Source organism: Trachinotus anak, unplaced genomic scaffold (assembly GCF_046630095.1).
Source record: "Trachinotus anak isolate AG129_WGS33_773 ecotype Australia unplaced genomic scaffold, CSIRO_AGI_Tana_v1 ptg000016l, whole genome shotgun sequence".
Taxonomy (NCBI): domain Eukaryota; kingdom Metazoa; phylum Chordata; class Actinopteri; order Carangiformes; family Carangidae; genus Trachinotus; species Trachinotus anak.
The window spans coordinates 17,450,495-17,466,126 of record NW_027273867.1 but is presented as its reverse complement, the minus strand read 5'-3'; the positions used below and the strand labels follow the sequence as shown (position 1 = coordinate 17,466,126).

The following is a 15,632-nucleotide window of genomic DNA, read 5'->3' as shown; positions in this document are numbered from 1 at the left end:
CACATGACCTTCAGCTTGTGATTACTTCCTGAGCCTCCGTTGTTTTCCTGCAGGAGGAAAAAAAAAAAAACACGGATCTGTTTTGATCTCCTGCGACGCAACGTAGCCGCAAGCCAGACCCCGACAGTCGGGAGCGAAGAGGAGGAAGCACCGGGGGACACAACCATCGACCAGTCTGCAGTTCACCTGGTATTTCAGAGACATGATCGCCGGAGGAGGGGCGAGAAGCTAGTCCAGTGGATCACCCGAAACACCGCCCGCCTTTTCGCTCTGTAAAACAACCAAACGCAGCATTTAATCTGGTAGAAGACGCCTGATTTTTATTTTATCTTTTCCCACCTCTCTCCTAACATCAGCAGCAAGTGGTGGCTACTTGACTTGTTAGCTCTGATCCCCCCCCCCCTCCTTCAAAAAAAAAAAAAAAAACAAGCGTTCATCGACATGTCAAAATACACGAGCTTTCCAGAGCCGGTGGACGACCAAAACCCTTTCCAGGTGGGTGTTGTGAAATAAAAGCTAAAATTAGCATCCGCCTGTCGTGGTGCGTTTGATGGATGGAAGTCACTGATGTGGGCTCCGTGTAATAGCAGGCGTGTTGTTGCTCATGTGACATGTGTGGCTGTTTCTGGGCCTGTCTGCCCCTCACTCATCTCTGCCCACTTGTAGCTCTCATTAGGAATCAACACATTAATAAAGGCCACTCACTTTTGTCAAATGAGGATTAATGCCCCGGCGGGTCAAATTTAACAGACTGCTGATTAAAATGAATCTTTTGTTTGGTTGTCTTTGTTTTGTCTGCTACAGGACCCTGCAGTGACTCAACACAGCAGCAACACAGGATATGCCACACTGGACCTTTACAACCCATTTGACAACACAACTGGGGTGAGCAATATGTCTTTCCTGTACGTGGGGAAATTCATCAATTAATTTGTCATTATCTTAGGTTGTCTTAGGAGGTTATCTGCTTTAAAAGCTAGTAAATGAATAAAACCATTTGTGGATAGTTGGAACAGAAGAACGCACACTGTAAGACGTTAATGTGACTGTGTAGATTATTTTGTGTAAAGGGAGTTTGTGATTTTAGGGATAGAAATAAACTGGAAATTTGACACACAATTTCAATAAGAATCCTTCGAACCAGTTAACACATAGTAAAGATGCAGCTGTCAGTGCCACTAGAGATCCAGGGCCCGGGCCTGGATGGACCAGAGCCTCTGTTTGAACTTGCTGTTAACTTTTTCTTGTTGGAAAGTCAATCAAACAACTGCAAAGAGATGCAAAATGACTAAAACGTCATGTGAAACGACCTCAAAGTGACACAAAGTGCCCACTAGAGCATGTGACCAAAATACACGAGACTAGTACAAAGAGAAGTAAAAAAAAAAAAAACTAGAAAGAGAAACAAAATGAAAGACACAGAATTATCACCAAGAGTCGCAAAACTTTACAAAGACACAAATGGTGACAGCGAAGACACATAGAGTGACAACACAGAGACATCAAATCACTTCAGACACACAAAATGACCACAATTATTACTACTGCAAAACAAGACAACTACAAAAACATACAAAGCAACAACAACAACAACACACAGAGTGACCATAAAGAGACACAAGGGCTAAAACAGCATGTCATTTGCGTCTCTTTCAATCTTTGGGTTTTGCTCTTATGTAGGAGTGTGGGGGGAGGGGGGGGGTAATAGAGTTTAGTGATTTTGTTGCTAGGAAACAGCTTGGGTCTAAGTTATAGGCGATGTCATTGGAGTTTTGTTGCTAGGAAACAGCTTGGGTCCACGTGTACTTCCTGTCCGCTGTTGGTATTCGCAAATACTGCAGCAACAGGAACTAAACTGGTGCTTGTTTAGCATGTTTTGAAACTGGACTGTTCTTTGCAGATCATCTTCATGAAACCCAGTCCATGTGCACCAGCCTCATTCCCACTCCCACAGTTATCCACAGTTAACAGCCTCGTGTGACCCTGTTTTAACGTAACGGACTCTGGTCTTGGTCTGTTACTGGTTATGGACAATCAAGGTGTATATTGTGAGTGAGGATATCCGATGTGCTTCACTATGCTGGTCTATGATAACAGATAAAATACGTAGGCCGTTTACTAATGGTAGAAAACAATTTAGCTTCCTGAATGAAGGAGGTTAACACACATATCTATACATGTTATTATATGAAACTTTTAGACTCCAAAAGGTCTAGCCCTTAGATATTCTGGTGCACAGATCAAAAAGTGGAATACTTGGTGGTTAAATGATTAATGGAGACAATAATCAACAGATCAATAGAAGATTAAAATAATTGTTGGTTGCAGCTCCAGTTTATTATTTGACTTTTGAAAATGCTTATGCAGGGTTCTTGATCGGGCTGTTTGTAAGTCTGTGTAGACTGGGTGTAGTTGTATGCACGACACAAGAATAAAACCTTTTTATTATTATTATTATTTTTTTAAATATGTACTTACTCATATATTGTACCTTTTGGAAAAATGATGGATGCTTCTACTTTCCACCCCCTGGTGTCAGGACACAATACCCAGATGATACATCGGTTGGGACACAAAATGATTTTCGATTTCTGTCTTTTGCAAAATATTTTCCAGCCTCCACCACCATATGAAGCCACCTCTCCCTCCGCTCCATCTGTGCCTGCGCAGACCCCACCCAGCAGGACAACACCCACTGAGCCTCGCAACTATGGCTCCTATAACTCCCAGGTATACGTGCTGCAGTGTAAAGACGCCTGTTGCCACCATGCGTGACTGTCACATCAGCACATCCACTGGTATTTGGATGCACAAAGATGGGATCGTACTTTCGCTGTCAAATGTGCACAGCCCGTCCTTCGGTGTCATGGGAAGTGTTTCTGTGGATAATGAATCAGCCCACTCAGTTTCTCTGCGTGTAGCTGAGCGCTGAATCCTCAAAAAACAAATGCTTCCAATCATCAGCAGGACAGCGCTTCATTTGAATGATTTATAAAGAAGTGTTTTTATGGCTCTCATTGACCTCACTGAATAAGTGAATCAAGTTAAAAATTACCTGAACTTCACCGTTATACCTACATTCAGTCCTGTAACTACAATTCATAGAAAACGTTTGACGTTCATACACTTGGCAGCATCTCCTCTGGGAACCTCTCCCCATCAGATACCCGGTCTTTTACATCCTTAATCCTTTTTCATTATTTATGACACAAGCGTAACCTATCTGTTTGAAACTCTTTGACCTGACTGGTGCATCATTTCCCTCGTGTCTTACGGTATTAGACTGCAGTGAACGCAACCACAGCAGAGCTCCTGAGGAAGCAGGAGGAGCTGGAGAAGAAAGCCCGGGAGCTGGAGAGGAGAGAGAGGGAGCTGGAGTCACACAGCCTGGGACCTGGAGCCTGTAAGAGAGGGAGGGGTGGGGGGCCATTCAGAGTCACAAACAGTCTTGTCTAAAGGGAATTCTGGTGAAACAGAATTTGTAGTTGAAAACATTTGTTTCTGTAACCTTTATAATCTTTGATGAATTCTTTATGTTAATTTAGTGTAATTCAAGTTTTGATCAGAAATGTTGTGTGATCCACAGGTTATAGAGCGGAATGAAAAACGTGTATGTCCCATATATATTTTTGTATAAACTTGTAAATGGCAAAGTTGTGTTAAAGACCATTTAAATTTTCACATATCAACCCAAGATCACAGGTACACTGAACTATATTAGAGCGTCACAAACTATGTATTAACTGCTTATGAATGCTAAATTTAGGGAATTAAGTAAAGTTTTTTTTTTTTTCCCCCTCCCACAATGTTCTCTTCTTCAGCCCGTCAGAATAACTGGCCCCCGCTGCCCTCATTCTGCCCTGTGGGCCCCTGCTTCTACCAGGACATCAGCGTGGAGATCAGCCAGCGTTTCCAGCGCACAGTCACCATCATGTACTACTTCTGGATGTGTGAGTTCCAGTTATTCTTTCTCTGCTGTGCTATTGTGTAAATTCTCAGAATAACATTAGTGTCATTATGTAACACCACAAATAACATATTTTAGCTGTCTTGGAAAAATAAGTTATTATTATTATTATTATTATTGACTCGCACAATGCTTCTGATAGTAACTGTTGTCCACACACCGTCAGTGTGAACACTGGGGAAAAAGTTAAAGGGGGACTGTTTTTGGGTTCACATGCATTCACAAGACTAAGTTTAGGTTTGAGCACGATTTAGAATGAACCTCGATACCAGAGAGAGAAAGAGAGACAAGCATAAAACATGAAACTAAACAAAAACCAAAACATAATTTTCTCCCTATACATTTAACTGACTGGCTATTGTTAGTTAGATAATTGGTGGTACCAGTCTGTGGGAAGCTCTGGACTGTAAAACTAAAGAATCCAAATAATGCAATATACTGTATAATTGATAGGGATCGTTTCTATTTTACTTCTATCCTAACACCTACTATACAGTAGTCATTTAATTGTAATTATCAGCTACACATGGTGCGAATTCTGTCATAAAGTCACTGCTTTCCGTTTCAAATAAATATCATATTGGTTTCATTAACAAAATCGAAACACGAACAAGAGATCAACATAAGATAAAGAACTGGGGCGAACAGGTTTGAAGAAGAAATGCTTCAGACAATGGTGATGATTCTTGTAGCTTTTGTTCCTTGCCCCAAAAACCATCTCCAGTCTTAAGGCTGGAACTAGGGACAACCAAAAAAATAAAAAATAAATAAAAAGAGCCCAGAGCCCAAAAAGAAGTAGTAACAAATAGCGTATTATTGCATCAGCCAAAATCCTGACAAACTGTCTTCTTCTTATGGGGTGGGGTGGGGTTGGATTTGTGTTCCAGTCCACAGCACAAAGAATGAGATCCCTAAACTCAGACTGCACTGCTGTTCCCTCTTGCCTAACCACTTCCTTTTGTCCTTTTGTACACTGTGTCTCCTGCGTCTTTATCAATGTCCAGTCTGCACATGCACGCTGCTCTTCAACCTGATCTCCTCCCTGGCCATGTTCTGCGTGGACCCCAGTAATGGTGTTGGCCTGGGCCTCGCCATCTTGTGGGGGCTCCTCTTCACCCCTTGCTCCTTCGTCTGTTGGTACCGACCTGTGTACAAAGCCTTCAGGTGTGTACCACCACCTTGATGAGAAAGTCCTTCACTTCACTTGTTGTTTGAAGTTTTTGGTTTAGGCTACATTTTGACCTTGGACAAGCCTGGGACATTCCCTCCCTGAGGTTCACCTCAGACCTGCCCCGGCATGGCCTTCAGAAGAGTAATAGTTTTTATAGTGAGCCATGATATGTGTAACTCAGTTGATAAATGGCCTGTAGGAGCTGTTATCTCAACCACATGTGTTAATAGGAACTGAAACTGAGAGAGAAACCAGCAGAAGTGGAACTAAGAACACTAGGAAAGGAGAAAGTAAAGTAAAGCAAACAACCAGAGAGCAAACTCTTATATAAAACAAGAGAAATTATTTCATGACGACACACTTAACTTTTTTTTTTGTGTGTCTAGAGTTCATTTATCGTTCTCCAGTTTCTCATGAGAGGTTTTGTTTTTAAAAGGCCTGTGTGGACATCTGCTTCAACGTCATATGTGTTTGCTTTATAAAGCTGCAAATGGATGTGAGGGAGCTGTTGCCTCATAACGCTCTGCAATAATATTTTTCTTCTTCTCTCTAGGAGTGACAGCTCCTTCAACTTCTTCGTCTTCTTCTTCGTTTTCTTTGCCCAAGTGGTCGTCTACGTCATCATGACTATTGGCATCCCTGGATGGGGTTTCAGGTATGACTAATAAGTAAAACATCTCCGTGTTGGACTGATGCACAACTCTTTCCCGTTCCTGTTTTTTCATGTTAAAACTTGCATAAAAACAATGCGTATCTGGTCGTCTCTTGTTGTCTGGGGAAGAAAAAAAAAGGAAAAAAAAAACGTATGCTATTAATTACACCTCTGCTTTTCCCCACTGTGGCCATGTCAGTCTTTGTCATGAAGGAAGCTGTGTGAAATCAGGATACGATCAGCTTTTCCAGACTGCAGGGGGAGGTGCACAGTGTGAATGCCGTCAGTGCAACTCACTTACCTTCTCTCAGAAAGTAAAGTTCAGTGTGGCAGTGGAACTTTTTCTTTTATCAGCCTGCTAATGTTATTAACTAAGTACACACTGTCCTTATTTGAGTTGACAACGCTGACAGAACAAATTTAATGAGAGCGCAATAAATATCAGGTGTAAATGTCATTCACGATAATGTATTCACACACGGATTGCCTTTTGATTCCGTGTGTAAATGAGGATATTAATTGACTCCCCTCACCGTTCTTCTCTCTGTTTTTGTCCTTTACTCCTCTGCCTCACCGTCTCTTTCCCCTCAGTGGGTGGATCGTGAGCCTGGCTGCTCTGAAGACGAGCGTCCCAGTCGGTGCGATCATGATGATGAATGCCATCCTCTTTACTGCCCAAACCGCCATGGGGGTTTTCTTGCTGAAGAAGGTGAATAAATTTGTTCGCATGCAGGGAAAATTCACAGGTAGCGACTCAAATTAAGGGTGAATTTCTGACAAGGTGTCAGTCACGCTATCCCTGCATGGACTAATTAACAGGATATTCACAGTAGTACCTAAAAACAGAAATTTCATGGAACTTAAGTAAATGGGACAAAGCGTGAGTGAGCCTTGTGCGGTGTCTTTGCATTTACATGCACGTTAGTATCCTGGCTTTGGCCATAGTCCTGGATATGACACTTACCCTGGCTGGTTATTTCTCTGTGAACATGATCATAACAGTCATAGTTTTTATTTTACAGACTTAACTACTATGTAACTTGAGTTGAGAGCAGGCCGGTGTACAAGGCACAAAATGATCAGAAACCTAGATAAGGTGTTAACATGCCACAGTAATCTATCATCTATGATAGAAACCTAAGTACTCTAGCTACCCAGCTTTCTGAAACCAGGATATGATGCCTACGCACAGCACATAATCAAGATATGCAAGAAATTGCACAAAAGGTCAGAACTTTTTTTTTTTTTTAAATGTTAGTGCGTGTAAAGTACAAAGTGATGGACTAGTAGATCTAAGTCAGTAATACTGAAATGCTTCCAGTCTACCATCTACCATGAAACAGTCAGTAGATGACAAACAGTCTGAAGAATAGCCACGATATCAGGTTCTGCGTATCATTTCCACCCTCACAATGGGCATGATATGATGAAGAATTGCTGCATGTATCGGGTGTCAGCGCGCTCTGTTCTTCCCCGCTCCAGGTCCACAGTCTGTACAGGCAGACTGATGCCAGCTTCCAAAAGGCCCAGGCTGAGTTCGCCACCGGAGTCATGTCCAATCAGGCTGTACGCCAGGCTGCTGCCAACGCTGCCCAGGGGGCCTTCACCGCACCTCGATAGAGAGGGACAAGAGGGGCTGGGAGGGTAAGAAGTGCAGGGGGAGGGCCTTTCCAGCTTGATGGAGGAGCAGTTTAGTATTTATTTCCCCACAGGTGATTAGAATTTGATGAGGGGAGGGGGGAAATGAGTCTTTATAATTACCCCGGGGCACCTGAACTTTAGGGCACGTGCATGAGACAGAGGTGGGGTTGTCTAATTTCAAAATGTGTACAGGACAAGTTAGCTATATTGCCAAATCAGAGGTCAACATATCATAAGTGTTGATTCAAGAAGCAGAAAAATGGCATGAAATGTGAGACCAGATGAGAGATGTGAAAACAATAAGATGCTGCAGCTGTATGAAATTTGCCATAGTCGTAACAAAGTGTCGGCCAATGCAAGGAGGCGCATTTTATATGAGAAGACAAAGCTGTGTGCCAAGTGGGATAGTACAAGCGTGGATATTGCCCATTTTAAATGACCTGGATGTACATTGTGTTTATGAGGAGCCATGTTTGCAACAAATGTAAGAGATGGAGCTGAACACTGAAACGTTGCCATTCTAACAACTGATCCATAACTGAGCGGATCGCCTTTAGGCCAATGCTACTTTTTTGTTGCTTAAGTGTAAAACTAACAAGTTGTTTTGTTGTTACTCCAAATGAGAATGCCTATTTATCGTGTTGCCAAAACCTTTCATACAGTCAAGTTTATGAACATGTGTTGTTTTAGTTACAATATACCTGTCACTGTTCTGTTGGTGCTGCTTGTGGGTTTTATGATAATTACAGGTCACTGTCTTGGTTTAAGAAAAAAAAATAAATGGTCATGCTTACACAGTCAACTGCAGTAACTGTCGTCTTATTTTCCTGATCAATACTAAGACACATGCTGGGAACAAATAACCTCACCACAAGGTCTACTAATTAGCAGCTCCCATCACACCATCTTCCTCAGCAGATGGTGTGATGGGTTGTCATGGAAACGGTTTCCAAGGTCAGGCATTTAGGTGAACTTAAGTGTGTCTTGACAGTGTATTTTTGTTATAATCGGGTCAGACCTCTCACTTTAAGGAAGTTCAGCACATTATTTCCAAACACAGTGTGGTTTACACGTGTTATTAATGTGACATTTCACGCAGCCGTAAACTGGAACTGCGTTGCTAGGAGACGGCTTGGGTCGAGTTCCTGCACTGTTTGCTGACACAGGTCGTGCACAGGGATCAATAACTTTGAGCTTTTTTTTTTAATATATATATATATACTCTGGCGACACCCAACATACTTCAGGGAAACTGCACCCCTGATGTCATCCTGACAACTTGTTGCCTTTCAAGCTTCTTTTTGCTACTCGACCTTCGCGGCATTGACCAAGTAAGTCTGATCATGAGGCAACGGGTGAATGTTTTTGTTTAAAAGACAACCACACTAAAATCTTGCCTTTAGAAACTTTATTTATAAACATCTAAACGTATGGAAGGTCGCCTGCTTATAAAATGATATCAATGTGCCATCTGCTGCCGGTTTCCTGACACGTCCCGGGCTCCAAACCCTCCTGGCCCGCTCCGACCCTCCGGACGTTTATGGGCTGCCGCCCCGACGTCAGGCGCTGCGCTGCACCGTGAAGATGGCGGAGGCTGCGGAGGAACCACGGCACCGGTTCTTCTGTCACTGCTGTAAATGTGAAACAAACCCTAAACTCCCGGTGAGTCACTTTGGAGAGTGTTTTTATTCCACCCATACTGACCTGGGAATCACCCACGCACCCACGGAGGGAGGGGTAACGATAATCAGAGCTCTCTCTCTCTCTCTAAACGTGCAAAGATTGATTTTCAACTATTTGCTCTAAAATGATTCTTACTGGGATCAGTAAAGCGCACACACGACAGCCCGGTGGTGTTTTGTTTTTGTTTTAATGTGCGCACAGCATGCACCGCGATTTAAACCTGAGAGAGAGAGAGAGAGAGGGAGTAAAATCTGGCGATTCACGTTGCCATATTTAGAAGCAACACTGTCCAGTTGTCTACTGTCAGCCGCATGTGAGAGGCGTAAGAGGGGCTGGTTGGGTGTCAACACATGCACCAGCCGCGCGTAACGGGGCTTCACACACTTTCACATGAGTCTAGATATGATGGACGCATTTAACGCATACATCCCGATTTACTTTGCCCCCCCTTGTCTCAGCGCAACTCAATTTGTGGACATAACTGTTTTACTGAGTTTTATTTATTTTGCTGGAGGTTCGTTTCTCCTGGAGGTGCGAGAGGGAGCGCACTGCGGAGCCCACTTGTTGCGTAGTTGGCACAGTTACGCACTGATATTGTTATGATAGACCAACAGCACACATGTGAGAGACAGACAGTGGGTTAATGTGCACCATATAGCCAAAATATGTGCTGCTCTCATACTTATTCATATATACATATATACATATATATATATATATATATATATATATATATATATATATATATATATATATATATATATATATATATTTTTTTTTCTGGGGATAATTTGTTTGGTATTTGCCTGACTGCGCAGACAGGAAACATCAGTGATGGTTATTGCGCCACTATATTTATCTGAAAGGTTTTACATACAAAACACATAATGAAATGATAAGATACAATGTGCCAAACCTCTGAGCCACAGGGCTATGTCCATTAGTTCCAATAAGGTAAATAGAAATGCTACAGCCACATGCAATAACAGTTAAGACAATCGTGTGCTCCCTTTTTTTTTGGCAATCCCTATTTCAGTGTGACAGTGATCTAGTGGTTAAAATGCAAACCATATAACTGCCATTTACCTGGTTTGATTCTGGCTGGGAAACTTTTTTTGCATGTCCTAAACCCCCCCTCCCCTCCTCTCTCTCTCTCTGTCTCTCCCCTTATTTCCTGTCTGTATCTACACTGCCACTAACTTAAAACAAAAGTATCCTAATGCATATTAACAGCTATAGATTTGGAATGAGATGAGAGGTTTGAGTGTCCACGTACTTTTGGCAATGTCATTTGTTGTGTGTCTTGAAGGATTTCACCTGCCCCAGATGTGACTCTGGCTTCATTGAGGAGGTGGCAGAAGACTCCAGGTACAGCTCAGTTTTGCTGTTTAAACTGACTGATCTTTTTACTGTAAGCTGAGAAACGTACATCGCTGGTTCATACAAACGGTTTAAAGCCTGTACCTGAGGCTTAAAATGCATGATGATCCGGAAAGTCTCAAAAAGATAAAATTTCGAAAATATAAGCTTTTCATTTGGCAGGTATCATTGTCAAGGGAGTAAAAGCAGTGTCTTTCAGTTTTACACTGCTGAAATAAATCTGATACTTTGCTCTCCAGTCTCCTGCAGAGCAGCACATCAGTGGCGAGCGAAGATTCAAACTCGTTGTTCTCAGAAGTATGTCCTCACAAATGGCATTTCAATAACAACACTCCTCTTTCTCTTAGGATTTGTTTGACACATTGCTTCTCTGGTCTCTCTCCAAGTTATGGCAGCTGCTGTTTATGGAACGCTCTGCTCTGCTGTCGCATCCACCCTCCTCAGAGTCCCACTCAGACGACGGCGAGCAGGTATCTGCAGGTCAGAGCCAGCCTTCTCTGGTGTCACTGCGTTCTGCTGAGTCAGAAGAACCAGAATCTTCGCCTGAGCCTGAACAAGAGCGGTCATCCAGGCCCGAACAAAGGCCTGCAGTGGAAGGGTGTGTGGACATGGTACACAGAAACATCACCAATGTGTGCTGAACTCTGAGAGTGTGAAAATCCTTCAGGAAGCCAGTGTACTAGATATTTCTCTGTATTTATTTAATAAACAGTAGACATATGGAACCAACAACCACCACATACAGTTTAAATACATAAGCAGCTGTATTTTTGAACAAAAAAATAATTTATAATTTTGCTGTGAACAGAAACAATGAAATAATTTTCATTGTGCTTATAGGCTTATTATATATTATAGGCCTTTTTATAATGTATACACATCATTACAAACATGAATAGGTGATCACAGATTTATTATTTACGAGCTATTATAATGTAATTACTGGATAATAAGATAAGAAAAATGAAGGAAATTTAAATAAGCTGAAAATACGTAATATTGACATTGATAAAATGTGGAGTTTATTATTACTATAGTGTATTATGTTATTGTTGTTGGGGAACAAAATGCTAGAATAAGAAAGAAGGGTGGACCTTTATAGCTAAAGACAGAAAATAGTGACATTTATGATTTTAAAATGATGTAGTAATGTAGGTTTTAGATCCAGTGCCAAGTCCATCTGATCATCAGAGCTGATGTTGGAGAAGAATGCGTCATATCATCCGATCATAAAAAATTAAGGAGGAAAATACTTTCAATCAAACTTTATTGAGGTTCATTTGACAACATACAGTACAAAGAATAGTGTGGCATGCTATTCAGGACTCACAAATGACATTACTCCTGCATGTCTTATAAGAAGTGATCCCAGCTTAAGTGGTGGCCGGTACCTTTTATCACCAGCACACTATACCATCACAACGCAGCACTGGAAATATGGGAGAAAGCTCATTACTCTTATTCCTTGTAGGTTCACGGCCTTGAGCTTTATTATAAATGCAAAGATGATAACTGACTTGTTGTGGGGTTACAGTGTTCTGCATGTAAGATCATCACAGCATGTATGTTTTACCTGAATAGATTTTCACCTCGTCATTTCCGAGTAATTTCCTCACCTGATAATTATATGGTGAGCTGTTGCATTGAATTAATGAAATTACTATAATATGTCAAGACCCCTGTAATAATTTGACAGAACTACTCAAAATCATTATTCTTCATCTAGTCATAAAAGTGCAGTCATAAAAACCTTCCTCGCTCGCTACATACATGCTGCATAACACCCCTAATCTGTTGTGTGCCTGCAAAGAGATGAGTTGCATGCATCAGTTGATTTACTAGCGCCGAATAAGCCCATAAAGACGAGGCATGAGTTGAAGATGTGTTTTGAAAGCACACTAAAGCAGACATGTGTGCTGTTTGTTTTTGCCCTTTCAAGGATCGTGCAGCAATTCTTGGCCGGCCTGTTTGCCAGCAGCGGAAACCCTGGTGTTGCACCAGCTGCATTGTAAACACTTTTTAATTCACATCATTTACTTTTGTTTTCATGTGACTCTGTAACAACTGCCCCCTCTCTCTCCTGCTGTCTGTCTATCTGTGCCTCAGATCCAGCATACTACAGTTGTACTCAAACCCAGGAGACTATGCATGGGGTCAGGGAGGTCTGGATGCTGTTATCACAGAGGTGAGTAATGTAATGAGTGGTGATTCTGGAGAACTGTGGCCACATTATTGTTCGTAATCTGGTTTTCTTACATTTTCTTCATATTCCAGGCTTGACGCCAACATCTTTCTTTATCTACGTCCCCAAAACCTGTTATCATCAAGTCATAAACTGTTTATATTCCAGGTTTTTATGCAGAAGACTCTTTTGTTTGTTGTCTCTCTGTCCTTCTCTGTCCCCTGTCCCTCGACCTATTCATCCACACTATTTGTTTGTCCACTTTCTCACCCAGTTGTTAGGACAGTTGGAGAACACAGGTCCACCTCCGGCAGAAAAGGAGATGATCTCATCCCTGCCAACAGTTTCCATCTCTCAGGAACAGACAGGTGGGAATCCCAGCATGACATACTCTACACTGAATGGCATGATCAGTCCAATACAGCTCATCTTAGGAGACTGGTTTGAAAATGTTGGCTTTTGAATTTGAATTTCCTTCCCTTCCCTTCCCTTCTATTTCTCCTTCTGTCTTCTACCATTCCTTTCCTCCAGATATCTTTCCAATCTCCCACTTATATTTCTTTCCCTTCCTATCTTTCCTATCCTACCCTATCATTCCATCCCTCTTGTTATATTTCCCTCCCTCCTTTGGCATCTTACCACTCTCTTCCTCCTTCTATCTTCCCTTCCCCTCTCCTTATTGTAAGAAGTATAACATTTAACCAAGAGAACTGTCAATAGTGAGCAATAGTCTAATAACTGTCATTAATACATTTTCTGGCCTGGATACAGAGTATTTAAAATAGTGGCTTACACAGCAAGTTGTTGCTACTGATTAATAAAGAGCTGCTCCAGGATAAAATGGCCTTTCACTATAAAAAACATGATTTGCCCTCTGAAAACCTGAGGTAAATGCTTTGCTGCTAAATGTTTATTCACACATGATTAAACTGGGGCAACGTGAAATGACAGAGACCTACATTACAAAAGAATCAGTGTGTACCTGCCTTGCACATTTGTGAATCTCACTTTCTGTTTCTGTTTTTCTTATTTTTCTCCCAGACAGCAGACTGGAGTGTCCAGTTTGTCGGGAGGAGTATTCATTAGGGGAATCTGTCAGGAAACTACCCTGCCTCCATTACTTCCACAGTCACTGTATAGTGCCTTGGCTGGAGCTGGTAAGGACCAGAGGTGGCTGTGGTCAGTTGGTTGAGTGGTTTGAAGGTCTGTTGCATTTTTCGTCAAGGTTTTAACGGTGTGTCACACAGTCTGACTTGAGGGCTGTGAAGACAACACAGAAACCTGTTTGTTACTAAACGATGCACTACAGCTTTCTCAGGTTGTACTGTACTGTAAACGCCGTTGCATTGCTGACTTTTACTTCGTACAGATGAACAAGTTTTCCTCTCCTATCACAGCACGATACCTGCCCGGTGTGCCGCAAAAGCCTCGACGGTGTTGACAACAGCCTCCTGCCCGCATCAGAACCCCTGGAGGACCTCTCCATCAGGACAGAGCAACAAGAGAGGCAGGCGATCTGAAAAAAAAACAGCTCTACCTCCTTAACTGTTTTCAAGAGACACACTGCTCACCTCAAACCTTTCCCTCCACACTGACCGCTTTAATAAAATACATTACATGCATCACAGTCATAATCTGCAGCTTCAAATCTCACTCGATTCGTGCATCACTGCTAAGGACCTTTATATTTTCTCCACCAACATTGTCACCATTTTAAGATACACTACACACAAAGGGACGCAGCAAGAGTCTGCGCCCTTCTCGCTACGCTGACCTCCTAGGTGGTTTTCTGAATGACTGACTTTGATCTCATGAACTAATCACCACTGAGCCAGTGGTAGTCAAACTGATGGGAATTCACAGAGTTATGAGGTAACATATTCGCATTACGGCTCCTGGTAAGGCCATTTCGTAATTCAGTATTTTGTTGACCTTTTTCCATCCGATCTGATTTAGCATTTTCTCCTCTATACAAAAAGCTGTTATTAAAGCCTGACCCTGTGATCCTCACCCTCTGCACCTTCTTTCATCTCTCTAATCATGAGCGATTCAGAGGCAGATGCTGTATATTTATAGCCATATTGCAGACTTTATTTGTCTACAAACCAATCTGTTTAATAGTCAGTTGGCAGCTTTGTTTCACTGATCTGACTGGATATTTGTGGCTTTTCTGCATGCCTTTTGCATTTTGTCAGAGGTGTTGTAACTGCTTAATAGATGACAGTGGTCTACCTCATTAGAACAGAACACAGTAGAAAAGTTAACTTGACTATGGCAGTGGAATATAGTCTTATCCGGTGACATACAACCTAATTAAACAGAATAGAGCGATATATCAGAGAATAGACAGGAAAATAAAACACACACCTCCATTTCAATACAGCAGTATATACTATGTCACCTATATAGTAGAATATAATTGTTAGCTATGATATAGAACAGAGCAGTTTAAGTTATAGATAGATAGATAGATAGATAGATAGATAGATAGATAGATAGATAGATAGATATGTTATTAATCCTGAAGAAAATAGAGGCATCCAGTAGCTGATTCAATACAGACAATATAAACCAGTGCAAACCATAAAAAGGCAGTGACAGCTAATAACAAACAGATAAATGACAAAATAATAATATGATGAACTCTGCAGCTGATTTTTATCTATTTTTTATTTATTTTTATAATTTATTAATCATTTAGTTTGTAAATAGACTGAAAATAGAGAAATTTGCCTACCAGTATTTTCCAAAGCCAGAATTGACATCCTCAGATTGCTTGTTTTGACCAACAGTCCACAAAAAACCCAAAGATACTTTATCACCAAAAGATTACTACAACTTGATCAGTGTTGCTCAGACTGCATGTTACTTCATGTTATCTTTGGATAAACTTTGGAATATATTCTAAGGAAGGACTGATGATTTTGTCCCCTATCACTTCCACTAAAAGTGCATC

At 41.5% G+C, this 15,632-nt stretch overlaps 2 protein-coding genes across 2 annotated transcripts; both read left to right on the top strand.

The window, feature by feature from the left end:
• Positions 1-31: 31 nt before the first annotated feature.
• On the top strand, positions 32-8,233 carry scamp3 (secretory carrier membrane protein 3). Its single transcript, XM_071501024.1, has 9 exons — positions 32-495; positions 805-885; positions 2,617-2,730; positions 3,283-3,403; positions 3,822-3,950; positions 4,972-5,131; positions 5,692-5,793; positions 6,382-6,499; positions 7,273-8,233. The coding sequence occupies exons 1-9, from the start codon at positions 442-444 to the stop codon at positions 7,408-7,410; spliced, it is 1,017 nt and encodes a 338-aa protein (XP_071357125.1). The 5' UTR covers positions 32-441; the 3' UTR covers positions 7,411-8,233.
• A 424-nt stretch (positions 8,234-8,657) lies between these two features.
• rnf115b (ring finger protein 115b) lies at positions 8,658-14,686 on the top strand. The gene is made up of 10 exons (XM_071501025.1): positions 8,658-8,762; positions 8,920-9,093; positions 10,424-10,482; positions 10,734-10,791; positions 10,881-11,092; positions 12,434-12,502; positions 12,601-12,679; positions 12,951-13,044; positions 13,718-13,833; positions 14,074-14,686. Exons 2-10 carry the CDS (start codon positions 9,016-9,018, stop codon positions 14,194-14,196), a joined length of 888 nt encoding a protein of 295 aa, XP_071357126.1. The 5' UTR covers positions 8,658-8,762; positions 8,920-9,015; the 3' UTR covers positions 14,197-14,686.
• Positions 14,687-15,632: the final 946 nt, after the last annotated feature.

Excerpts from the sequence above, each read along its gene's own strand:
- rnf115b (XM_071501025.1), top strand. The coding sequence starts at position 9,016 with ATGGCGGAGGCTGCGGAGGAACCACGGCACCGGTTCTTCTGTCACTGC. Across the intron at positions 9,094-10,423 it reads AAACAAACCCTAAACTCCCG|GATTTCACCTGCCCCAGATG; the intron begins GTGAGTCACTTT and ends TGTGTCTTGAAG. Across the intron at positions 13,045-13,717 it reads CATCTCTCAGGAACAGACAG|ACAGCAGACTGGAGTGTCCA; the intron begins GTGGGAATCCCA and ends TTTTTCTCCCAG.
- scamp3 (XM_071501024.1), top strand. The coding sequence starts at position 442 with ATGTCAAAATACACGAGCTTTCCAGAGCCGGTGGACGACCAAAACCCT. Across the intron at positions 2,731-3,282 it reads ATGGCTCCTATAACTCCCAG|ACTGCAGTGAACGCAACCAC; the intron begins GTATACGTGCTG and ends TTACGGTATTAG. Across the intron at positions 3,404-3,821 it reads CAGCCTGGGACCTGGAGCCT|CCCGTCAGAATAACTGGCCC; the intron begins GTAAGAGAGGGA and ends TCTCTTCTTCAG.